Source organism: Penicillium verrucosum (assembly GCF_028828655.1).
Source record: "Penicillium verrucosum strain IBT 35672 chromosome Unknown utg000003l_segment0_segment0, whole genome shotgun sequence".
Taxonomy (NCBI): Eukaryota; Fungi; Ascomycota; class Eurotiomycetes; order Eurotiales; family Aspergillaceae; genus Penicillium; species Penicillium verrucosum.
Genome location: NW_026643212.1, coordinates 3522339 through 3548341, shown reverse-complemented (window position 1 = coordinate 3548341; position 26003 = coordinate 3522339). Strand labels below are relative to the sequence as shown.

Below are 26003 nucleotides of genomic sequence, written 5' to 3'. Positions count from 1 at the left end.
TTAAACTTCCGGGATCATATCTAAGTACTACTAGAAGCAAGACCGAAGCCGAATGGCACGGCAATGTTCAGAGTTTTAGGTCGGCAACCCGACGGGTATCGGAGCGGAGTCCGAGATGGTCTAAACCATAAAAGATCCCGAGAGAGCACCGACACAATATGACATTAATGTTCCAATCTCAATCAAAAAGAAACTTGGTTTCATTCACACGAATTCCACTGAGATCCCCAGCAACCTGCAAATTCATCCTCCGAAATCGACAAAACTGGCTTTTGGAAGTGAACTTAACAGCCCATCTACAGGGAGTTATTTGCTTTTACGGCTTGAGCCTTGACTTCCAGATCCGAAGAAACATCTTGTCCAGCTGAGCAGATTCTTGTTTGCGCTAATGACTTTTCCGAAGATGAGTACGTGAAAATCATTGATTTTTACCATCCGCTGTGTGGTAAATCCGTGGAGATGCATGTTATGGCTCTCACAGCAGACAGTACTTGCGTTGCTCGTTTGACAAATACCTTTACATGTGCTGAGGAAGTGGTAGAGGAGTATTCCTTTCCTAATGACATAGTCTCACCTGTGGTCATGGGATTGAAGAACGATGAAGTAGCTAAGAGGCCGAAGGCCCTCAGGGAGACTGGGTTCATATTGGAGATGCACAAATTCAGCTGCCCCAGCCGATCAAGGTTGTATGCCAGCTACAATTAGAATTCTGAACTCGGAAATGTGATACTGAAAAATACCATTAATTTTTCCTTGGGTAATTCTTAAATTACAACTGACATCTGGGTTGGAATAGAGAGAAAGGAAAAAAAAAAAAAAAAAAAAACAAACAACAGAAAAAGGAAAAACAAGTAGTTTGTCAAAACCGCCGAAAAGAGTGGGTTATATCAGTTTGTCGTAGCTGATTTCGAAGTTCATCGTGATAGAACTCCACCCACCAACATCAATGAGCACCCTTCATCATTCACGACGGGATAGTCTCACTTTAATACCACTCTGTCGAACAAAAAAGCTGTTGTGGGTCTTCCAATCTTTCTTCGGATCAACCAGATGAATATTATAGCGGGACACAAGAGTTGCAAGCACTTTGTACACCTCAAGAAGACCCAGGTGTTTACCGATACAGACACGACTTCCACCTCCAAATGATAGGTCGGTATTGTTCATCAGACGGAGACGTTTCTCGAATTCTTCCTCGGTTTCGAGTTTCTCATTGCGTAGCCAACGCTCCGGCCGAAACACATCGGCATCTTCACCCCAGACAGACTTATTGCGCGCGAGGACATAAGGGTTCATTCCCACCACACAACCAGCTGGGATATGATGTCCGTTGGGAAGGTCAAGTCCTCCTTTGGGTACATATCGCTCCAGAAGCATTGCAACAGCGGGATGACACCTCATTGCCTCCCGAACAATGGCATTCAAGTATGGGTATTCTCTTGTATCTTTGTACGCCGCTGGTCCCGAACTAAAACTTTCCGTTGGGATCTCAGATCTTAGGCGTTCCCAGACATGTGGGTGCTTCAGCGAGAAGTAGAGCGATGCGTTGAGCGTGATGCCCGTTGTGTCGGCTCCCGCAATCATATTGAACATTAGGTAAGAAACAATTTGCGTATCATCGACCACGTCTGGATATTTCCCTTTTGCTTCGATAAACTTGTCAAGGAAGTCAGGCTTGCTAGGGTCATGATAGTCGGTGTCGTTGTTCTGAAGCCGATCTACTAGATGCTGGATCGAGATGTTCGTGATAGGGCCAAAAGAGGGCGGCCCAAGCCGGTAAATAGGATTTTTGTCAAATAGGCGGTCGAGGATTGGCATTTGTCCTACTAATGAAAAGTAGTCCATCGCAATATCTGCAGTTCGTACGGTGTGATTAAAATCGCAGCCCTTCTCCAGGTATCCTATAGGCTGACTAAATAAAACCTGGCCAACAACGTCCCAGGTATCTGCTCCAAATCAGTCTGAATGATCTTCTTTTTCGAATAAGAAAGGTTACTCGACTTACAAAATGAAATCCACTCTCCAATGTCACATATTTGGGTGCCGTTTGGTGCATCGATAAAGTTTTCCTCCAATCGTTGACAGAAATACCGAATCATCACATCTATATGGGGCTCAAGTGATAGTATTCCCTTAAGGGAATAGTGCATGGAGATAGGTCGCTTCTGCTGAGCATGGATCTCCGGAGTACATTCGCTGAATAGATTATAGATGATTTTTCCATCGTTCTTGGCACTACTACCATGATAGAATTCCGTCTATAATAAAGTGTTAGTAGAAACTCGGGGTTGAGGCATAATTGGACTGGCCTTGAGGTAATCTTCTTTGGCGTTATAAATTGTCTTGATCAATTCCGGAAAATCCAGGTCTAAAACGTTCGGCGCGATTCGCACCACTGGACCGTACTTCTTGTGCAGGTCTTGGATCACTAGCTGATACTTTCCCTGTCGCACCTGGAACATTCGCCACAGGTTCGTCCATCCTATACGTATGTTAGCGAAACAGCCTCTTTAAAGTTATTTAAGATTCGCTTACCGGCGACAAATGGTCCGGGAAACCGGCGTAAAGGGGAGGTCAGATACGATATCAAATACCAAACGGGAATAGTCACGAGAAACACGTATGTGAGCCCCGTGACGTGATCTGCAGTACTAGATCCCAGCATTTTGTGAGCAGCACGTTGTGTGGTAACTTGATGGGCTTTGAAGAAAGTGAGAAGGGAAAGTGAGTAGGGAAAGTGAGTAGGGAAAGTGAGTAGGGAAAATGAGAAGGGAAAGTGAGGATGAGGGGGGTTGACAGTTTCGTAAAAAAAGGCAATATATATAAGGGTCATCTGAAATGAAGATCTTATATTATATTGGTGTTTCTTCTCGCCCTGCAAAATGATGGAGGCTTGCTAATGTTTCATACTGATTCGCCACGATCGTGGTGACAAAGTACCAATAGCTGCGCCTAGACAGCTTGTGCATGAGACTGGTGCAGGGAATCAAAGGCCGCATCAGAATTAATTCCCACATTGTTTATACGAAGAAGAAAGTTGGTTTTCAATAAACTTGTTCTTCTCGTTGTATATAGCCTCAGTTAATCCCTCTGGTACAATAATAATCAATCTTTGAACTACAACAATATTAACTCTAGGATCTTCAGCGGCTCGTAAAAATCTGCTTCGTTCGCTTTAACCCCCTTTATTATGTTTTACCTGACTTGAGTGTAGTTACTCTCTAGCGAAAGCCACTGTGAATCGGAAACGGCGCGGATGTCGGGTATTTTGTGTTCTCATTAGACGTCCACTTTTCAGTTGGATTGGCCTTGCCCCTCCTATTGACCAAGGCCGAGGCATCTAAAGTTGAGTCAATGACAAGGGTAAGATGCGTCAAGACGCACTACCCTTCGCATATCGAACGATTCGTTTCCATTGGGATGATATATGGATAGTTTCATCAAATTTGCTATTTCGACCGGCGAGATAGGCCGTCAAAGATCTGTCTATATTGTACAGAGTAGCACCCAAGACAGATGTAGATCAAAGGGGACTCTGCGCCAATAGACTTAAGTTCTTTTTATAAATGTGGTAGTTAGTTTATTGTTTGAGAGCGATCTTGAAAGTCCGAAGGTACCAGTTACATAGATGAGTCGCCAACACGGTCACTCTTTAGGTATAGCTATTGGGCCTTACAGTGTAGGGACCAAAGAAGCAGAGAGGAGAGAGTTGTAATGAGAGAGATGGAAACAAGCCCCCAACTAACTAACTACTGAGGGGTCATGCCTAAGGCACACAGGCATACACAACAATAGCCTAGGCAATTATGTCGAAAATCTGGTGTATGGCGAACGTACGGGTAAAATTCACAATGGTACAATTCTCTAACTAAAAACAACAATTGTCCGGTTTTGACAATCTGGTCGGACACAATTAGCAAGCAAAGTGCATAGTAAAAAAGTCACATGTTTACATGGTAAAAAGACGGTATCATCCTGTTTGTTGACAAATTACTAAAGCTGTATCTGTACTATCTGTGATGATTTCAATCTTTTCTGGCCTTCCCCACCGATCTAGCAATTGGATCCAGAGGGAATACCTGCGGGCCCTTCCGAAAAGCTTCGTCAAAAATCCGATCGGCGCGATTGCGCAGTGGCTCCAGCGTCACCTACGAGTTTTGAGGATCACGAGGCCACAGACGCAGCAGGTGACGGCTTTGGATGTTTTCAGTTAGTCGGTCTTGGACGCATCTCACCATGATTACTAGCTTACCGATTGTCTGGACTATCAACATAGCTGTTACGAGCATGTATCATGCTGAGGTTATTGACGAACTGAATATCGCCCCTCTCCAGCTTCATGGCTACATGGAACCTTTCTGCAAGAAAGTGGAGAGCGTCTAGTGCCTCCGCTTGGATGACACTTAGCGTATTCGCCTGGGTCCGAGAACCAAATCCAGAAAATGATCGTCGAGAGAACTGCAAGATCACTCGTTCTGGGGCTGTACCGCAAGCTGGTAGGTAGAACAGAAGCGGCCGGTGAATGATCAGACTGGGGTCTTGTGCACTAGTGAGGCCGTCAGCAGACTGGATCGTTTCCTCAAAGTATAAAGTTCCAACTGAGAATTTTTGCTCACCTAGGTATCGGCCAGTCCTCCGCTAATACGCGGATCAGATCGGGGCGGGTCTCCGCCAGAGCATTGTACACGGTCCACGAGCTCGCAAGCAGACTTTTACCGCCATTTGAGGGTTCACTTAAAGCGAAGAGGGACACAATATCCCCCACATCTGTGTGATATACCACTTCGCCGTCTGGATATGCTGGAAGGGAAAAGTTCTGCGAGTCACCCGGGCGTCGCATGTCGGTTATGTGGGCCAGCATCACGTCCGCTGGCTGCCCTTCAAACTGATGGTCTTGCCGACCGCGAATGGAGGCGACGTGAGAAGAGATCCCGACATAGATGATGACGAGCTCTTTGGGAGAATACCGTTCTACTGGGACCCCCCGAATAAGTGTAAATCCATAGCCTGAATGCAGATTGTTTGATGCTAATGAGCAATCTATGGTAGATTACTACTGAGAGTGGGAGAAAGAAGGAGAAAGATTCTTAATTGCTAAAACTTAATCATGCAGGGTTTATATCCCCTGTAAAAACCATCTGATCATTGCTCATAAAGCAAACAAATAGGAAAAGGCTCGGTCTGCAGCAAACATCATGTATGCATACATGGGAGATTGTTCAACAGATGCAGACCGGAGAACTGGGTTTAAGCATGGCAAAGGAAACGTTGACGTGTCCAAAGTCTCTATTGGCTGGTTCAGTTCTGTAAGATACTAGTCAGACTTGAGTGGGCAGAAAAGAAGTAGAACGGTGGCTGGCTGACGTTCGAAGTGCCTGAGCGCTGCCTCTATCTCGTCCAACTGCGGATCTTGCAGAATTAGAAGGTATGGAGTCTCAGCACCTGTAGGGTGATCTATAGAGATAGTCTCCTTTTTCCAAGCCATATCGGAGCCCAATTTGTGGGGAAATCCATATGGAAGGATTCTTTCCGCGGGTCCTTCCCGTGAAGAGTCGAAAATCCGGGTTTCCTTATTGGGATCTGGCAAATAAGAAGCTTGTTGGAATGATTGGGCCATGGTCATGTTGGGATGTAATGAGTGTGGACGGTGACATAGGAAGCTGTGTGAGGGAACCTTATATAGTCACATGGGATGTCACATCTTACAGTTTGACACTACGGAGTAATTCTGGTAATTCTGCACTATTTCTCGATACTTTATAATACTGTACAATATAAATTTCTGTGGCTTAATGGATGTGACCTATCGGCAAAGTGGAGAGAACACGCGCTACGTGTCATGGCTAGAATTTGACGATCAACTGCAAAGCTAAATTAATCTCTCAGTGGGCCCAGAATAGACGGGACAAAAGCAGCCGATTGAGATAGCTACAATACCTACTGCATTATTGTTTTGTTGAGACGCACACCGAGGCTAGCTGGGATTATTTCAGGCAGACGAAAACATACTTATATTCGAGGATGTATACCTTTGATCATAGAAAGTTGATTTAATCATTTCCAACAGAAAAACATGACTATCCTTTCTAGGCACAATCGAGCATCTTTTGAAACAACCAAGCGTGTTCTTGCAGAAATCGTCAACGAAGGTCTAGTTCATGCAAAGCTTGAGATCACTACGTCCGAAGAGCCACAGATACTATGCCTACTCAGTACACTCAATCCCGAGGGTGAAGGCTTGGTCAAGGTGGCAATCAAACCCGGCAATACCATTGAAATGAGAGATGATCGCGTGGTGTCTGTTGTACGCCCAGACAGCTTACAGCCACCGGTGATTCTCGCAGATACCAATCATGAAGAATTGGACCCAGGGACACTATTCAAAGTCCTCAGTACTTCATTCGGAGACGTCGCCAGCGGGACAGTACGATGAAATCGTTCGAGAGTTGCGCAACTCAGCGGCCAATCAAGGTAAGGTACTACCAATGTCATCTTATCATTCTTGTATTAAAGGATTTACCCAGAGAAATGGCTCGAGATTGGCCAGGACCAGCCATTACTAAACCTCAAGAATAGGTCTGCTCATTGGGAACGTACATTGACCCATGGCCATCCGAGTCATCCTGTAGGATTCCATTAATTGAAACCAAATCCTGAGCTAATTCCTATTTTTTTCTTTTTTTGAACAGTACCATCGGTTGTGTTATGCCCAAGCGCCACTGAAAAAAGTCACCGCTAAGGATATTCCTAGAATGCTCAAGCCAACTCTGGCATTCATCTCTGTTCCACGTACCGATCTTCGTGTTACAGGCCACTTTGAGCAAGAACTGCAGCCACTCTTAGAAAGACTCGAGATTCCAGGGATAACCAGTGACCGGGTGATCGTCCCTTGTCTTTCTCAGCAATTACCCTCTATTCACCAAAGATTCCCCAACGCCACCGTCCTGAAGCTCATCGAAGATTGTGCCGACGCTCAGGCGTCAATGCGTACGCTGACCCTACGACCAGAGTTGGAATTCAACTACCACTTGAAGCTCTCATTAGCTTGTCAGATAACTTCCGCCCTGCGAACTATCACGCCTTGGACGACTTGCAGCGGCCCTGTTCAATCAGAGCTCCTGGAGAAATTGCTTCCAAATGATCTCTGGGTTTTCCGGGAGGTAGCAGCCGTCACAGGCAGCCAGGAAGATTTCAACGACGCACGCCACCTTTCTTGTATTCTGCGAGATAGCCTGGAAACCAGGGCTCGGGAAAATGATGAAACTCTTATCATTGCTGCAGCATTGGCTCAGAAGCCTAGTGGAGACGGTCGTATATATGCAGAGATTCTGTATAGGTTGGAAACAATCTCTCAGAAAAAGGAATGGTTTCAAAGGTCAGTGGAATGGTCAGTGAACAGGAAAGGATCAGAACAGATGTTGATTTCCTTATCCAACAGATACGTTACAGTCCTGTTTGAGCTTGTACTTCCCCCGTTGGTTCAGTATGGAATTGGTCTGGAAGGACACGGGCAAAATCTTGTGGCCCGTGTTTGCCGTCGGACAGGTCAAATCAAAGGATTTGCCGTGCGCGATTTCGGAGGGGTGAGGATGCATGTCCCGACGTTGCGAAATCACGGCGTGAGATTTGATTCACTGCCGCCAGGAGCAGCCACCTTAACGGATGATTTGCAGAATGTCTGGAGCAAGGTGCATCATTCACTTCTTCAGAACCACGTCGGGCTACTGCTTGGGGCATTGGGATTAGAGAATCATGGCGGTTGGGCAATTACCCTCGAGATTTTATCGACGGTTTTGGAGTCTGAGAAAGGCTCTCCCGGGGAAACCTTGTCCGAGTACTTTACCAAGGACACGATGCCTTTCAAGTGCTTCTTGAGAATGAGAATGGAAAGCAAATACCGTGACGTGAGTTTTCCGAAGGTCATCTGTTGCTTTTCCCATTACTGACATTGACATTCCTTCTGCAGTACATCGAGAGGGAGGTTCCTAATTCGATTCTCATGGATACTCCTCGATGGGAGTCTCTATTGGACACATATAGACCATCACTACATGCCACTTAGCAGTTTCATGTCGAAGAAAAACACGTAAGGAATATAATTATGCCGAAAGGGATTTTTCTAGTTGTCATATGCAACGCCTGTGCAAGGATTTCTCTTTTGTAAAGCCCATCCATTCCACGAGTGAATTTTCTGAGTCCATTGTTGATCTGACCATCTCTTCTGATGTCAAGGATTAAAATAAAAGCTAACAAAAACAGAAAACAAAACATACAACAGTGAGGATTCGCTGGTGGTCACCCACCCAACTACTAACTCACCGGCGTGTGGCTTAAGTACGGCTGAGCGGACGGGAAGCCCTGTTTTCCACACCCTATGGTCGTATGTGTTTGGTTATATGTAGGACAGGACTATAAAATGAAGATGTTATGTGGTGTGGTTAGAGAGAAGGGTGAGTATGATATAGATATGGTGACAATGAGGCTCATTTTCTAGTAATGTCAGGTCTGGCGGATCTCGATCCTACGATAAGCACGTTGAACGCAAGCAAGTCATCCCTTGTATTGCATAGACTGGAGTATTGGCATAATACATATGGAATGACACCAGGTTCTCTTCCTCTAACGGCACCAAAGGTTTCATTAAAGTATATATACACTTAAGCTAAATAATTGGCTAGGATGATCACCGAGTCCACTTAGTGGGTTTGTCCCAACCCTATACCGGGGTCTTGCGAAATCCTAGTCAGTAAATATTTAGATGGTCTCTACCCCAATCCTATAGAAGGCTACTATCGGCAGACCTTCTATCTCGATTTATGAGCTCGAAGTCGTTAAAATATTGTCCGTCAACTGGAAGGAAGAGGAACCCTAGCTCATAAGCCCGGCCGAACTCGGATGGGGCAAGTGGGATAGAGGGCGATTCTAGCCACAATTGACATTAGATGTGCCTACTGTATGTAGCGTGGAGCCATCGGAAGTGCTAGGGTAACTAGGCGGTATATGTTTAAAATCCGCGAAACCTAGATTGATCGGTTGCTTTTCGAAGATAGTGTTGAGGACATCTCCGATAAACTTCCGGAATCGGGCTTGTATACCATGTTCGTCGCCCGCTTCGACGTTCCCGAAAGTTTACGGATCCTGCTTTCGATATTTATAGCCTAGGGTATTCTTTCGCCAATAGTGTTCTTAGACCATTTGTAATTCTCTTCCAGTTTGGTTCGGCTGAATACGTAGAATCTAGTAGTCTTTTTCCTCATCATTTCCCATCCGATTCTTCACCCACATCCCTGGTAATATGGGACTCCGTGCTATCTCGTGGAAGCAAGAAAGCGAATTATGTATTACGTAGTATTAACACCCCGTAACATAGGCCAACATTGAACAAGGAAAAGAAATACTTACCGGTAAGGATACTCATATGTGGGTTTGCGTTTTCTCTTCACTTCCGCATCTCTAAGACGACTACTGCCTATTCTCGTCATTTCCGGTGTAAAGAATATAACAACCTTGTAGTCCGGATTAAGGTAAACGTCGTCCGACTTCAGCTTTGCGATGTCCCTTATGTGGTCGACCCACGAGTATACGTTGGTGTAGTAATTAACGTGGTTAACGGACTTCACACTCGTTGTGGCTTTGTGATCAGGGTCACTTCCTAGTTGGAAACCGTCGGATAGAGAGTGGTTGTCTAAGAAAATCAGCAGCCCGTTCTAGGGATAAAAGGAGACTACTCCAACGAAGCCCAACCGCTCGGCTAGAGCTTAATACCTGGTGTATCTTTCTCGAGCAATTTAGAGATTGCCCAGCTGTTCTTCCCGGGAAGGGGGGAATGTCAGCGAAGGTATTGATACGACATGGCAGCGGGCAGATATCAATCTTCTAGGTCATTTGGGATCTCCAGAGAAGCAACAAGAGTATATATAGCCTGGCATATCCGAAGGTTTATCCAAACATCTAGAGACGGAGAGAAAAGCACAGTGAAGTGAGGTAACTACTAGTATGGTGATTAAACAAAGTCCGGGCGTAGAAGGTGATGCAAGTGGTTAGAGAAGATGAAGGTGCCGAGACCTCAGCAGAGCAGCAGGATGACGCCTATGAGGCCTAGAATGGATAGATGAGCAAGAGTTGGGGGAAGAAAGTGCTGACCTCGGGACAAGTGGATGAAGGAAGGAACAAGAGCCGAGAGCGGAAATTCCTTAAATAGACGGGAGTATCACATCCATGCTCTTAGAAATGCTACTGCCTAAAAGGGAAACTGCCAATGTTCGTTCAGACAACATTTTGAAAGAGACCTAGATTTATATATCCTGATTTCTGTGAAAGATTGTAACATGGGGAAGTCGGTTTTCAGAATCTCAATTGTCTGCCCTAGACCTCTGGATAGCCCATCAATGCCCATTTCTATGCATAAATATAGTCTTAGCACGTATAAAGTAGCTGATTAATGGCTGTATTTTGCGTATGTACCAACCTATATATTCAGTATTATTATATTATCATAGTAAGAAACGGGAATTAAGTAGATATTATACTAATTTTAGTATCATGATACTAGTCATACAAAATCTCATACAAAATCACTCTAAAAAGATGTTGGGTGCCTGGGTGCCTGAGGCACCAATGGACCCACTATGAGACAGATCCACCCACGTAGACAGTTCTCTCTCTCTCCTCTTCTTCCTTTCTTCCTCCGTCCAATCTCAATATCAAGAATCTATCCATATTGTTTCCTCATACAATCATTAGATTCTACAATAAAAGATCCAATTTAACCCGTAGACCACGAATTCGCACCGAGGAGGATTATTGAATATCTATATGAAGAGAAATATATATATTAACTATATAAACCCCTAACAAAAATAAGTACTTCTTGTAAAAATTAAAGTTTCATGAAAATCAAATTTGATTCTTATTTACATCTCCTTAATATCTCCTTCCTAAAGAGAGAGAAGACTTCTGTATAGCTTCATGTATAGCTTAGGCGGTAATTTGAATACCCAAAAAAACCAGGGAAAAATGCATTAATTATGAGGCTATGATAAATTGGCATGTTTATATTGTTTGGTTCATAATGGGCCCCTATCATAGGCCCCCATTATTTCTATGGTCCTATGCTCCGGGCCCATAACCCACCGATGGGCTGAGGCATAGGCCCAAAAACCAGACTATTTGGTGGGTTGGGTTGGTCTGGGCTATGGGGTCTGTGGGCTATCCTGAGGTCTAGTCTGCCCGATGATATATTATATTCACCTAAGTGGTGATGTGCAACCTGGGCACTTTCAATCAATATAAGTAGCTTCCCGCGTATTGGCAAGGAAGCCCTGCAATTGGGAGTAAACTGCCTCGATTAACCTAGTTCATAGCGTGTGTAGCAATTATTTCCACACAAGTCGATATTCAATCATGGGCTTGTATTAGCTGTTATGATGTAATAATACTATTGATAAACAAATTTCCCATACTGTTATAGATGTGACAGCAATCCTAAATCCCGTTTTATATACAGGTCTAACCTTATTAATCTGGTGCGTGAGGGAATATCACTTGTATCAACTCTTTATAGATGGCGGTCCACACCTGATGACTCAGCGGGAGTGCGGCCCCGGAGGCGTCGATGTTCAGGTGTAACTACCCGACTTTGGAAAATGCAACCTTGGGAGCAACTCTGCCATAACGGGACTAGCGCTCCTTACCTTCCAAGGTTAACGTCAGAGCCTACCTGTACCTACCTAGTTAGGTACTGCACTAACTCGATGACAAACATCTTGGAGTGGTACCTAGGTACCTAGGTACCAACGTACTATCAAATCGTTCGATCGGAGGTATGATTTCTTGTCTAGTGTTTGACTACAGTATGCTTATTACCACTTTTCAATCTTCTCGATTCCGGCCACCTGATGATCCCCATCCTTATCGGAATTATGCTCGGCCTCTTCCTTCAGGGTATCGGCACTACGACGTTCGGCTACTAGTATGCCCCCTTTATAATCTTAGCTTCTGTGTGCATGCCAGTTGCCGCGGGCTTAATAACAACATATAATCTACACTCGTCCCTAGCGAAGATCATGTCAAATTGCAAGGTTGCATACATGGATTTACATGGTATTATACCATGGAAGATTATGTAATCATAGCTTAGTCATAAACCGCACAGAAACAGCAGTTTCTATTATGTAGAAAATGCAGAGTTCTCCATATCAGCCCTGAGGTGCATACATTTCAATACGTCAGATTTCTGTTAGTTATGAGCCCGGCTTTGTTCTATTAATTAATTCAAAGATCAACCCTGCTTCCAATCGATACTGAGGTAATTTACCTAGCGACGAAGCAACCCCTAAATCGAAAAAAATCGGAAATCTGTCCAAATCATGGCCGATTATCTCTCCGCGGGTCTATCCTCCCACGTTATCCTTAAGGACACCGAAACTTAGGATATATAGATCGCTAATATCGAATCGATTGTAGTACAATTTAACGTTTAGGAGCTATATAATCCTAGTAAGGAAAAAGAACCGGAGATACGGAAAGCTTCGGTAGAGATTATATCGATTAAAGAAGCGGAGAAAAAGTATAGCGATAAATAGGTCGATACTTATAAAGTGATTTAATCGAACTAGTCGATAAAGAATACACTTTATACCTAGGAAAAAAAGGGGTTAAGTATAATTATAACGGCAATCCGGAATAGCGTTTATATAAACTTCTAGCTATTTATTATAGACTATAAAACTCTATATAGTCTACTCCGAAACCTTCGAGAAAGGTTCGCCTTAGAGTATAATCTAATCTATTCTACTAGGCTCCGTTAATAATAGAGAAGCCTAGATAGAGGGTTAGATAAAAATATAAATATTAACAAATAGTTATTAAACTAGGAGATAGTTCAATTAAGCTATAAAAGAGTAGGAATACTAGAGGTAAATAACGCTTCGACTTAGTTCCTTAATACTATCTTAGTAATATTACCTAGATTCTATAAGATATAGACTCTAAGACTATAAGATAAAGAAGATATTAGATTTACTAAGCTTCTTAACCGGTATAAAGCTTACTAGAAGATTACCTATAGTAAGCTAGTTACTAATTAAAGGGGTATTTCTAAAGCTACTTTTTCGATATAGTAAGACTACGAAGAAGTAAAGCTAGCTAAGATAAAGATAGCTAAAGAACTACTATTTAAATTAAAGCTATATCTATATAGATAGAATTATAGACGCTACCTACCTTAGAAGTATTAAGATATCTTTAATAAGGATAAGCCTTCTAGATATACTAGAAATAAGGAAGCTAAGTAGAAATAGGAGAAAGCTATAAAGGCTAACCCTACTTAGAAAGCCTAGGTTAATAAGAGATATTAAGAAAACCTAATATAATAAAGGAAGACAGCGTAGTAAGCAAATACTACCCTTAATAATAAAGAGGATAACTTATTATATAGGTTCTTCTCTATATAAGCTACTAAGCTATAGGCCGGCGTACTAAAGATAGGTAAGTCTTAGGAAACTAAGCTATAGGCCGGCGGGCCTTAGGTAAGTAAGCCCTAAATAAGTAAGCTAGCGGCTAGTAAGTAAGCTATTCTAATCTCTACTATCGTTATATCTACCTAAATCTATAAAGCCGAACTAATTAGATAGAGATAGATAGTCGATACCGGAGCGTAGATATATATATATAATAATCGGGAGTTATTTAAAACTTTCGAAGATATATAGAGTAGCGTTAGGATAGGAGATATAGAAACGAGTATTAACGGGGTAGGTACTATAATAATCTATAGTATTAGCCCTATTAATAGAAAAGTAGTTAAAATAAAGTTATATAATACTAAGTACTCGCCTAATTTCTATAGTAATCTAATATCTAATAGATTAATAATAAAAGTAGGGCTAGTAATAAACTTCCGGAAGAACTATATTAAATTAACTAAGAAACCGGTATACTAAGTATATTAGGATTAGAAGTTAATATAATTAAAATAACTAACTAGAAAAGAATTAGCCTTTACTATAAAAAAGTTAATAAGTAAGCTAAAGTTAGAAGCTTTAATCTAAACTTAGTATAGACGCCTAGGCTATATTAGTTAGTAACGTCTTACTAAGCTAGTAGAGATAACTAAGGGGATTACTATTAAAAATAATCCTAATAAGAACGAAACGTAAGTATATAAAACTTATTAATTAATAGATACCCTAAAGTAGATCTCTCGCCGGAAGATAAGAGAGATATATAGTATCTTTAGAAGGATCTATTTTAACCTAGTATAGAATTAAGTAGCTTATAATAGGTATATTTAGTTAACGTATTTTTATCTTAATAATATTAGATATTATTTTATCTTTACCTATACTAAGAAGAACGATTACTAGATTATTATTAGGAAGTTCTTAGTATTAATTAAGAACTAGCTAAAGATCGAGATTAGAGTATTCTACTATAATAATAAGCGGAGTATAGATCTTAAAGTTAAAATAATAATAAAAGCCGAGGAATATATAATTAAGTATTCGCTAGCTAGCTTACCGGAGATAAATAGTCCTACTAAGAGATCTAGAGAGATAGTAGTAAGAACTACTAGAGTTCTAATTAATAATATAGATCTCCCTAAGAACCTATAACTAGAGATAATATATATAGTAATATATATCCTTAATAGGACTCCGATAAAGATTAGAAATTAATAGATTATACCTTAGAAAGAACTAATAAAGTATACCGTACTAGATAGTATCTATTACTAAGAAATCAATCTTTTAAATATAAGGTTATATAGCTATCTAACGTACTCGAGAATTATTAAGAGAGTATAGTCGGATAAGATAGTACCTAGAGTAGAGATAGGATATCTCGTAGGGTATATCTCTAAGAATCTATATAAGATATAGTTCCCCTATAAAGGCCGTAATAGAAGGGTAGACGTTATTAAAAATACCGTTTTCGATAAATTAAAAAGATATTTAAAATCGATACCTAAGGAAGAAGATACTATTAATACTATAATAGACGGACTAGATATTAATAATTAGAACTAGCCGTAGGTACTTACTAATAATAAAATATAGGCTAAGATTAGTACCTAGATAAAGATACCTAGATCGATAGCTAGGATAGTACTATATAATAAAACTAAGTATACTAAGTAAGCTAGAGATAATATAGTTAATATAGCTAATATAGCTAATATTATAGCTAATAATCTAGTTAATAGAAATAATAGAAATAATAATAAAGAAGAGGTTAGGTAGAGAACCCTACTATAGGTTAGAAAGGAAGTAGCTAGATTACCTACCCCGTAATTAATAATTAGACTAAGGGAGATTAGACTAAGAGAGCAAATAAATCTATAGAGAGGCCTACTAGGAAGCTTTCTAAGAAGCTTCCTAGATATACTATCCTCCCTACTACTATTAAAATTATTATTATTATTATTAAACCTACCGATTCTATCGAATCTAGAGCCCCGAGAGGTATTATCGTTACTAGATCCGATCTCTATAATCCCGTCGATCGAAACTAGGGGGGTAGATAAGGATATAAATATAGAAGTAAGTAATAATAAAGTAGAGATAGAGAGATAGCTATAAAAGAAGATAGTATACTCGCCGTTACTAATACTATTATTATCCTATCGAGAGTAGTTCTATCGAGAGTAGTTCTATTAAGACCCGTCCTATCGAGCGTCCTCCTAAGTATTATTATCCTAATAAGTACTAAGAGATATATTAGGTAATATAGATATATTAAATATTATTACCGGTAGTAGATCTAGGAGACTAAGGACGGATCTAGATTATACTACCTACCTATCTCTTAATCTACTAAGCTTACTTTATATCTTCTCTATAAGTATAAGTAAAAGATTCGATAAGAAGCTTTACCGAGATAAACTTCCCCCGCTACTAAAGAACTAGGTATAGATTAAAAAGTACTAGTTCGGAGAAGGATTTATAGTAGCGGTAAGCTTCGAAGTCTAAATACTTAAGAAGAAAGAAACCTATACTAAAATGCCTATTCCGAATTAAAGTTAGAGAGGAATCTAAATACTACCTTTAAAATAGGTCTTTACCTATAAATTCGATATAGATAGATTTCTCGAGAAGTTTAAAGCGAGAATCTATATTAAAGGTAATCTTTAATAGATATTAATAAAAGAGAAAAGGGTAGCTATCCTAGCTATTAAAATAGCGAGAATAATCTTTACCTTAGTAGTAGTATTCGACCTTAATATAATATAGAGAGATATAGTTACTATATTTCTAAACTTAATACTCTAAAGTAAAGTTTATACTAAGTACCTATAAAGATTTAAAGTATAAGGTTAATACTAGCTACTCTATAGAGCTCTCTATAGCTTATAAATATTACTAAAATTATAGTAGTAAGAAGTAATAAGGATACTAGTAAAACTAGACCTTACCCTAGTACCGGAAGATCCGTATATCTTTATTAGGAATAGTATTATCGTCTTTTTTTATATAGACGATATTATTATTATAAACTATCTAGATCTTTATTATACTAAATAGGTAGCTAAGCTAGATAACGATATTAAGAAGTAATAGGAATTATAAGAACTAGAAGTAAACTAGTTCTTAAATATCTATATTATTAGAGATAGAGATTAGATAAAACTCTAGCTATACTAAGATAGTTATATTAAAAGTATAGTAGCTAAGTATAGCTTAATTACTACTAAGAAAGTAGGATCTCCCCTAGCTACTAAACCCCTTCTTTTATATAATAGAGTAGTATTACTAAGTTAGATTTATAGTTTCTAGGCTAAGGTTAGATCTACTTAGTATACTACTACTATCTCCTAGCTAAATATAATAAAAGCTATAGCTAAACTAGCTAAGTTTCTAATAAATCCTAGTCCGAAGTATATTAATACTATCGACCGAGTGATTTAATATCTCTATAAAACTAGGTTCTAGGCTATTAAATATAATATTAGAGAACAATCAAACTAAAAAGAGTCTTCTTTACTAAATAAAAACCTCGGTTTAGAAGAATTAAAAGGTCTCTAATTTACTATAAAGTTAGTTAAATTTATAAGCGATACTTCGTTTAGAGATAATAAAGATAGAAAGAGTTCGGAAGATTATATCTATAAGTTATATAGCGGTCTAATCGATTAGAAAGTATCGAAGTAGAAGACGGTAATAACATCGATAACTAAGGTAGAGCTTCTTACTCTAGTAGAAGCCGGAAAAACCGTCTAATAGTAGCGCCGAGTCCTTAAAGCACTAGGCTTCTAACTAGATCATTCCTTATCTATTATATACGACAATCAGTAGACAGTCGATCTATTAACGAAGGAAGGATCGACGATATATACGAAGCTACGGTATATAGATATCAATCGATCCTAGATAAAGTAGGAAGTTAGTATAGGTAGAGTCAATATAGACTAGGTTCTAACTGCAGCGATGCCTATAGATGGACTTACAAAGGCGCTTCTAAGATAGAAGCAGCATCTCTTCCGAGAGATAATTGGGATAAGAGAAATTAGGCATCTGATTCACCTAGAAGAAGTGGAAAAGAAGTGAGAAAATGAAGGATTGGCAGCTCTGAAAGCCAAGAAAATATAGGCTTTAAGAGCTGGGGGGTGTGTCAAATTGCAAGGTTGCATACATGGATTTACATGGTATTATACCATAGAAGATTATGTAATCATAGCTTAGTCATAAACCGCACAGAAACAGCAGTTTCTATTATGTAGAAAATGCAGAGTTCTCCATATCAGCCCTGAGGTGCATACATTTCAAGACGTCAGATTTCTGTCAATGAAGATTATATAATTTGACTCCTAAAAGCGACTCAGGACATGGGAACCATGCCCTAGATCCTGGATTCAACATGATCCCTGGAAAGGATCTCAGATTGAAAGCAATATTAGGAATGAAAGACACCCAGTTATTTGGATATATCCAACATGTTGAGGTCCGGGTTGGGTACTTGTCTTAGTGATTGTAATTTAATTTTCTGCCATGAAATCAGGCAGAAATCAGGCATAGGTTGCAGCCACCAAAATTAACGGTGAGCGTCATAATGACGTATTTATTTAACCCGACCTGGGACTTCTTAAGTCGCGGGATTTCCTGCCACTAAGACCATACTACCAAACGAACAAACAACATGGATCGGACCTATAAGCCCACGGAATCAGCACCTGTCATACGCCTTATGGTCCTCGAGACCGACAAGCCTCACCCAGACACGTACTCGGAGCGCGGCTCCTTTGGCCAGATTATACACAATCACTTTACCAAGGCCGGAGCCGCCCATCATCCGCCTCTGGGCGTAGAGACAGACCAAGTCTTTGTCGTGTCCGAACAAGGTGGCCAGATCCCAACCGTGCAAGATTTCGACCGGTTTGACGGCTTGCTCATTACGGGGAGCGTGTACGATGCCCACGGGAACAATGAATGGATCCTGAAGCTGCTGGAGCTTCTTAAGACACTCTGGATCAAGCGTCCTGACTTCCGCTTCCTGGGCGTCTGCTTCGGCCACCAGCTCCTCGCCCGTCTCCTCGGCGGGTCTGTCGAGCCCGCGCCCTCGCAAGACTGGGAACTCGGTCACTGCCGCATCACACTCACATCCGTCGGCCAGCGCCTCTTCCGTACGCGCGAGGACAACGTCCATCTGCACCAGATGCACCAGGACCATGTCGTCTCGCCGCCCACGCCCGCGTCCGCGGGACCCGACATGCTTTCCCCGGATACCAAGGTCGCGTGCTGGGGCCGTAGTGAGCATACACCTGTTCAGGGCCTATACATCCCGAACCGGCTATTCACTACACAGGCGCATTTGGCCTTTGACGAGGACATGGTGAAACGACAGATCCAGATCAGGGTGGATGGCGGTGGGATCAAGGACCTCGAGCATGCGGATCGGGCGGCCGAGACGGCGCATCTGGAGCACGATGGTGTTGAGGTTGCCAAGGCTATACTGCGGATTTTTGTGTATGATGACGATGGAATGGGCTATGATCGCGGTTGTTCATGATTATCAATCAGCGAGAGAGTCGAGTTACGGTACGCGGGTTATGATATGTAATATATTTAGAATCCTACATTATAGGTGACGGCATATATATAGAAACATATAATAGAGGATAGTCTGTGATTATATGCTTAATAGTCTACTAGTTATATGTCAAATTGCAAGGTTGCATACATGGGATGATACCATACAGATTATGTAATCTAGCTTAGTCATAACCGCACAGAAACAGCAGTTTCTATTATGTAGAAAATGCAGAGTTCTTGTCAGATGGAATGCAGGCTATGCAGGAATGAATGTTAACCTCAAAGGATTAGATTTGTAGACTCTGGAGAGAAAGAAAAGAAGAGAAGAAAAACTAGCTACTGTCTAACAATATCCTGAGTTCTGTGGGTCAGGATCACCTACGGCCCTATATAGCCGTCACGTGACTCCAACACCCCCCTTTAGGACGAAGACTGTTACCATATCTCTTTATCTCTACTAATAAAAACTCTCTATTTTATTTTCTCATTTTCTACTATTTCCTATATAATATAAACCTATATCTACCCGTAAAATTAGTATATAGATCAATTAAGACCTAATATCTAGATAAACTTTATATATACTTCTTTATTAAGCGCTTTTATAAACCCGTCGGCGACGTTACTCTTCGTCTCGACGCGCTATAGATCGATCTTCTTCTAGAAAATAGCGTCCTTAACGAAAAACTACTTTATATTAAGCTAATATATACTATTCTTATATAATTTCTTACTTATTAGTAACTAAATATTAATATTATCTATTAAAATAATAATTAGATTATCTATCTTAAAAAGATTAAGTACCTTAGTAATCTTTAAAATCTATTAGATATCCCTAGTAGGTCGATCTAGAGTATACTATTCTATAGATATCGATAATAGAGTTATAATACTTTATTTCTTTAAGTACTAAATAATAGATACGCTACTAAAAAATTAAATAGTACCCTCTATCGATTTTAAATTATACTAATTATTATATAAAATATCGGTATATATAAAAAATAAGGTATTATCTACCCCTCTTAATATTATATTAAAATATATTATATTATTAAGATATTTATAGATAGTATAGACTACCTATAAATTATTAGTAGTTAGAGAAGTAGAATAATATTTTAACTTTATAATACTAAATTTAATATTAAGCTTAGTTTTAATTACTAGCTAGTTAAACCTACTAATTAGAGACCTAAATAAAATATACCCCTCTTAATCTAAAAGAGTATTAGGATCTTTATTATTATTATCTTATTTATAGTTTAGAAAAAGCGGAATCGAGATTAGAGAATATATCTATATCTCTACTAAATAAAGTACTTCTAGATAGTATACTTATTATATTATCTAAATTATTCTTTTATTATAATTCCGGATAATAATACTACTAAAAAAATAGAATAATTCTCTTATATCTTTAATCTTAAACTAACCTTTTACCTATTAAAAAATTATCTTAACCTCTCTATTAATCGGAGCTATACTAATAAAATTATTAATATAAATAAGAAAAAACTATATTAAACTATTATATATTTTAATATAAATATATAGATTATTATTAAGAGTATAAAATCTAATCTTAATTAGTCTTCTATTAAGTTCCTTATTTTATAAAGTTACCGAATTATAAAAGCTAAATAATATCTACTATAATTAATAAACTTAACCTTTACTTCCGATATTAAGTTCGGAGTATTTAAAACCTATTAATTAAATAATATAAACTATCTCCTAATCTTTATAAAAAGTATTAAGATATATAGCTATTATATTAAATTAACGCTATTTATAATCTTTTTATATAATAAGTATAAAAATAATCTTTATAAGAATATTCTAAATAACTAGAGTATAGAAGATTAAATCCTCCTTCTTCTATTAGTAGTTCCTATAAACTATCTAATATATTTTAAAACTATAAATAAGATTATCTTTTATTATTTTAAGATTAAAAATCTATTAATTTAGTAGAGGTACTACCTCTAGTAGTTTATAAATAATATTAAAAGTCCTTTTTATATAAATATTATTAAACTAATCTTCTATCGCTACTTACTAGCGGTCTAAAAATCGAGAATTTATCGCCTTACTATAAGACTAGAGAATAATAATATCTTTAATATATAAAGACTTACTATTATAAATAAAAGGAGTACTCTATTTTATAATAACTCTCGACTTTATAAGTCTCTCTTTATCTTAATTATTATTATTATCTAATTCTTTATTAGTATTTTTATTATCCTATAGAATATCTATTTTTATAATAATTTATTTTAGTTATTTTATTTATTTTAGTTTTATTTTTATTCTTAGAATTAATATAGTCTCGGTAAGTTCTATAAAAAAATCGTATTATTTAGGCGATCGTCTCGTCCGGCTTAATTATTAAGGAATAAAATATTCTAATAAAATAGAAGCTATCTTAGTAATAAAATTATTAGTAATTATTTTAACTAAGACCTCCTAAGATAATTCGACCTTAGATACTATCTCTATATATAATTTAAAAATAAGCTTAGAAATCTAATAAGAATTAGGCTAAATTACTACTTACTCTTCCTCTAAAATAATAAGATTATAAACCTCCTATATAGAAACCTCCTATAGAGAAATCTCTTATAGAAAAATCTCCTATAGAATATCCTCCTAAAATACTCTAGATAAATACTAAAAAAAAGTAGGAATAGCCTATTATATAAAAACTTCTATATTATAAGTAGCTTATTATATATATTATCCTTAATAAATAAAATTATTATATTTATTATCTTTATAGTTACTATTATCCTTTTTAATCGACTAGTAAATAACTAGAGACTCTAGAATAGCCTCTAAAACTAGAAATATTACTATTTATTTTCTAGGCTATAATAAGACTAGCGGAAGTAATAGTCTACTATCTATATAATTAACTATATAATATTAAATTATCTTATAAATCTATAGTTAAAAAACTAGACGTCGATATATTAATTAAAGAATTAACTAATAAATTAGTTATTAAATAATCTACTTTTTTAGTAGTAGAAGATAAGCTAGTTTAACTTACTTCCGGAAATTTAATTATTAAAAAAGAGATTAATCTTTAATCTCTTATATTCTAATTAATAGCTTTAGTATAAGTAGTATAATCTATACTCTTCTTAGTATATCTAGATCTATAAAAGCTTACTTCTATTAAATTATAGATCTTAAAATCTAAATTACTACCTCTAGCTATCTATTAGTAATAAAAACCTATAGAACTAGCTTTAATCTAATTATAACCTTCGGATCTTTATAAGATTATTTACCTTTCTTAATTATAAAATCTAGAATATATAGATTACTTTCTTTATAAAGTACCTTAGCGTTATTATTTAAATTAAGATTCTTAGGTATTAGCTTTCTAGCTAAAATACTCTTTTTTAGATTATTATCTAATTAAGTAGAATTGCGATTTGCTGGCCCGCCGCCTGTTTCGGCGCCCCCCTCCGTCGGGTTTAGCGCCCGTGGGGCCGCTGCCCGATCCGGCATCGCGTCCGTCCACCTGGGGTTTAGCCCGTCCGCAACGGGTTTGGGGCCCCACGCTAGCCCCGATCGGGATCTGCCGTCTCGCACCGCCCGTCTCGCGACGTCCGCCATCTATATAACCCGCGGTGCGTCGCTCGACGGTGATTCTCTTCTTTCCCACACCCTTTCCCCCTTCCCCTTCCATTGTGTTCTACCGTCGCCATTCCCTAGTCGGCTGACGTGGCCCCTGCCAGCTGAAAAACCCTAGGTCCTGAGCACAGCCTACTTCCCCACTCGCGGAAATTCGAACGGCTCGGTTGGTCTGGCCATGCGAGTCACCGGGATCGCCCTTGATTTCCCAGTTCTGTATGGCTTAATACATTCTTCGTTTCATAATGTACGCTACACAGGGTCGCTGTTTCAATTGGTATAGATATCACCCTCGGACTGCTTGATAAATGGACATTTGAAGAGCCAATGTAGGAGGACTACTGGCCGCTCTTTGTCTCAGGCTTCGGTTCGCGAATGCCACGCAGCGCGCCCCAAAACGGTCACCTTTGCTCTTTCAGCCGCCCCCTGATTGAAAGACCGGTAAGTCGCTCGCTAGACCCGCTTCCGCTCTCTATCCAACCGCAAAAATGCCTCAAGGAGCTCTGGCGCTAAGCTGAGACATCGCAATCATCCTAATGACATAAAATTGATGGCTTGCATGATCGGCTTGCGTGATCGGCGAATCCTAGGCTGCCGCTCGGATTAAGGGAGTTTTTCTTGCCAATCTCTTCCCAATCCATCGATTGTCAGCTGAGGTGTCCTAGAGGCTGTAACGTTACACGGTGGGTACTACGAACCCAAGGCACTCTTTGATGAGGCCGGTTGGCTAGGTTCGCCCGGAGTACTCTCAAGTGATCGCCCGACGCAAGCAGCGAATAGTATCAACGAGGCAGTGCTGTCGTGGTTCTCGGTTGTGTGGGGTCCGTAAGGCGATATACTGCATGATTCCTCAGCCAGTAATGCCCTGGCGGCGCCTAGGTATTAAAAAGGATGACTGACCTCTTTTTCCCATTCTTTGGATATCATTTAGAACGGACGTGGACATACCAGCCCAGTGACCGCTGCTCTCTTATTCAAGCTTGCTTCATTCTCTATTGGTTTCTACCTCCGCTGTGTCTCCGCTGTGTCTTTCCACTTTCTAGGAAATGAGGGTGGATCTTGATCAAATCGAGTTCTACCATGGCCCAAGTCGCCCGCCGCTTTCTACCAGTGCAAAAAGCGTGCCCCCCAACCACGCCCCAGCTCATGTGCCACGATACCTCCAGCAGCCTTTTCCCACTGGGTTCGGCTTCTGTCCAGGACCGTGTGAGGTACCCCTAGGACAGTCACCGCCACTGACCGGTACAACTCATGAGTGGAACCTATTTGACTTCGAGATCAATCATGTCTATGGACCCACTCCGCCTGAAATGACGAAAGATGTCGGACCCCCAGTGACAACATATATACCAGCTGCCTGTGACATTCCGTTGGATCGTAGAAGTTCCGCGCTGGCTTTCTCAGATCCAGTGCTATCGACAGATTCCGTGAGAACAATTCCGTGTCCTGCAGGGCCAAATCACCTAGACCCTATTCCTCCTGATATGCGAGGAGATGATCTACCGGGTAAGCTGACACAACACATTGAAATTCGGCCATCATCCTCTCATTATCTGACTTTTTTTTATTGTAGACGCTGTTCCTGATACACAAGAAATGGAGACTTCTCAACTCTCTTGCACACCCTGTGTGACCCCATCCGTGCCTGCACCCGAACAAGCGAACTGTGTCTCTAGCAACCTGTCTGTGGTGGGTGATTTTCAGCAAGAATTAGCCAAGCGGAAGTTATCTACCATAGAGCTCTCAGACAGTTCAGACAGTGGGGACTACGAAAATGATTCGGAGCCGAGTCAGACATCTAACCTAGGTGAAAATCCATGCTCAAGGGCAAACAAGGCTTCTGAGCGGGCTGAAGATCCCAGCACTGCTGAAGACACATCAGCCACATCTAGGCCTTCCTCTCCGCCGACGGCTCGCTCTACATCAACATGTCCTCGAGCTCGAACGACACTGAGTTCCAAACCCCCGATACACTACCCGTCGATAGCTGTGGTTATACCGTCAACGTCTTGGAAACAAGGAGCCGCTAGGACAAGCACAAGGGCCGCTGCGGCAGTATGCAAGAAGCGACTCCGCTCAGGTCGAGGCACCAGCATCCACCAAGACGAGAAGACCACGTATGACACAGCACAGCCGTGTCAAAAGAGGAAGAAAAGGAGACCTTCAATCAGGCCACTTTCCGACCCTTCGGAATCTTCCGTTCCTATTTCATCTCATTGCTCTGGTGCTATCCAGGGTATACGTGGGAGTGCTATCCTCACGCTTGAATCTAATACTGGTCTAAAACCGGCATATTTCTTTACTTTCGTACCCGACCCTAGCCCGATGCTGCCTCGAGCCCACACGGCGGTTATCCCAGGGAAACACACATACACGTCGGACGAGAATGCGCTGCTCGTGCGGCTAAAGGAAAAAGAGGCAATGTCATGGTCTGAGATTACGACTCACTTCCCAGGCCGAAATATGTCATCCCTTCAAGTCCACTATTCAACCAAATTACGCCGCAAGGCCAGCTCTCGGTCTGGAAAACCGAGGAGACGCGAATGAGAGAGGCTTTACTGTCGGGATATTTCTTGGTTCGCGCCTGTCGACCTTTGGCTGTATACAACATCCTCCGTAGCCATCTGTTTCAATATAAGCATTAAGTGCAGCTTTGTGTACTCTGTAAACGGCGGACCTGTGAATTACTCTATCGGGTTAGTTTTGCCTCTTTGGGTTTAGCGCCCCAATACGCTGTCCCGTAAGCTCCAATGCCCTCCGATGTAAATGATCCGTCTTCGCTGCTCCCTTTCTCTCACTTTTTCATTCTTCCTACCTCTCTATCTTGCACCCATCGCCGCCCCCTTTCTTTTACTCTGGCCCCCACCGACTACTGCACATTTGCTTTCAGCCTGACCTGCCCCTTTCATTTTTACCGGAGATGCCGCTTGATCCGACATCTAACTTGCAATGCCTGTCACCCAGAAGCGTAACCACTGGGATGATACAGCATCATGTTCTTTCGTGTCGATGATCCTACTCCTTCCCTAGGGCACTGAATGAGCACCATGCTACGAAGATATCTAGGTCTCCCTCTGCCAGTGCGCCTTTTTCGTCTCTGATTCCGCGGGCCTCCCTTAAAATCTGTAAAATGCCGGTATGCCCTCGACGCTGCATATACCTCTCCCACCGCCCCACCTGAGGTTGCATTGCACAGCCCTGGCCATAGAATGAGTCTTGGTTACCTGGCCAAACGTCCAGCTGTCGTCATAGTCGGTCTCTCCGGTCCCTCTCCACCCAGTCGGTGAAAACTCGAAATCACAGTTCGGTCATATGGCTCAA

The 26003-nt window shown here is 40.3% G+C and overlaps 7 protein-coding genes across 7 annotated transcripts; 4 read left to right on the top strand and 3 right to left on the bottom strand.

Moving 5' to 3' along the window:
* Positions 1–960: 960 nt before the first annotated feature.
* On the bottom strand, positions 961–2665 carry N7516_008943 (cytochrome P450; the record flags this gene model as incomplete). The annotated part of the gene is made up of 4 exons (XM_057221662.1): positions 961–1946; positions 2006–2258; positions 2283–2482; positions 2536–2665. 4 exons carry the CDS (start codon positions 2663–2665, stop codon positions 961–963), a joined length of 1569 nt encoding a protein of 522 aa, XP_057071934.1.
* A 1483-nt stretch (positions 2666–4148) lies between these two features.
* Positions 4149–4861, bottom strand: N7516_008942 (TauD/TfdA family dioxygenase; the record flags this gene model as incomplete). The annotated part of the gene is made up of 3 exons (XM_057221661.1): positions 4149–4194; positions 4253–4546; positions 4617–4861. The coding sequence occupies 3 exons, from the start codon at positions 4859–4861 to the stop codon at positions 4149–4151; spliced, it is 585 nt and encodes a 194-aa protein (XP_057071933.1).
* A 453-nt stretch (positions 4862–5314) lies between these two features.
* N7516_008941 (uncharacterized protein) lies at positions 5315–5623 on the bottom strand (the record flags this gene model as incomplete). Its single annotated transcript, XM_057221660.1, has 1 exon — positions 5315–5623. The coding sequence occupies one exon, from the start codon at positions 5621–5623 to the stop codon at positions 5315–5317; it is 309 nt and encodes a 102-aa protein (XP_057071932.1).
* A 450-nt stretch (positions 5624–6073) lies between these two features.
* Positions 6074–6433, top strand: N7516_008940 (uncharacterized protein; the record flags this gene model as incomplete). Its single annotated transcript, XM_057221659.1, has 1 exon — positions 6074–6433. The coding sequence occupies one exon, from the start codon at positions 6074–6076 to the stop codon at positions 6431–6433; it is 360 nt and encodes a 119-aa protein (XP_057071931.1).
* A 319-nt stretch (positions 6434–6752) lies between these two features.
* On the top strand, positions 6753–8062 carry N7516_008939 (IucC family-domain-containing protein; the record flags this gene model as incomplete). The annotated part of the gene is made up of 3 exons (XM_057221658.1): positions 6753–7375; positions 7439–7904; positions 7967–8062. The coding sequence occupies 3 exons, from the start codon at positions 6753–6755 to the stop codon at positions 8060–8062; spliced, it is 1185 nt and encodes a 394-aa protein (XP_057071930.1).
* A 10073-nt stretch (positions 8063–18135) lies between these two features.
* N7516_008938 (type 1 glutamine amidotransferase) lies at positions 18136–19005 on the top strand (the record flags this gene model as incomplete). Its single annotated transcript, XM_057221657.1, has 1 exon — positions 18136–19005. One exon carries the CDS (start codon positions 18136–18138, stop codon positions 19003–19005), a length of 870 nt encoding a protein of 289 aa, XP_057071929.1.
* Positions 19006–24278: 5273 nt separating this feature from the next.
* Positions 24279–25229, top strand: N7516_008937 (uncharacterized protein; the record flags this gene model as incomplete). The annotated part of the gene is made up of 1 exon (XM_057221656.1): positions 24279–25229. One exon carries the CDS (start codon positions 24279–24281, stop codon positions 25227–25229), a length of 951 nt encoding a protein of 316 aa, XP_057071928.1.
* Positions 25230–26003: the final 774 nt, after the last annotated feature.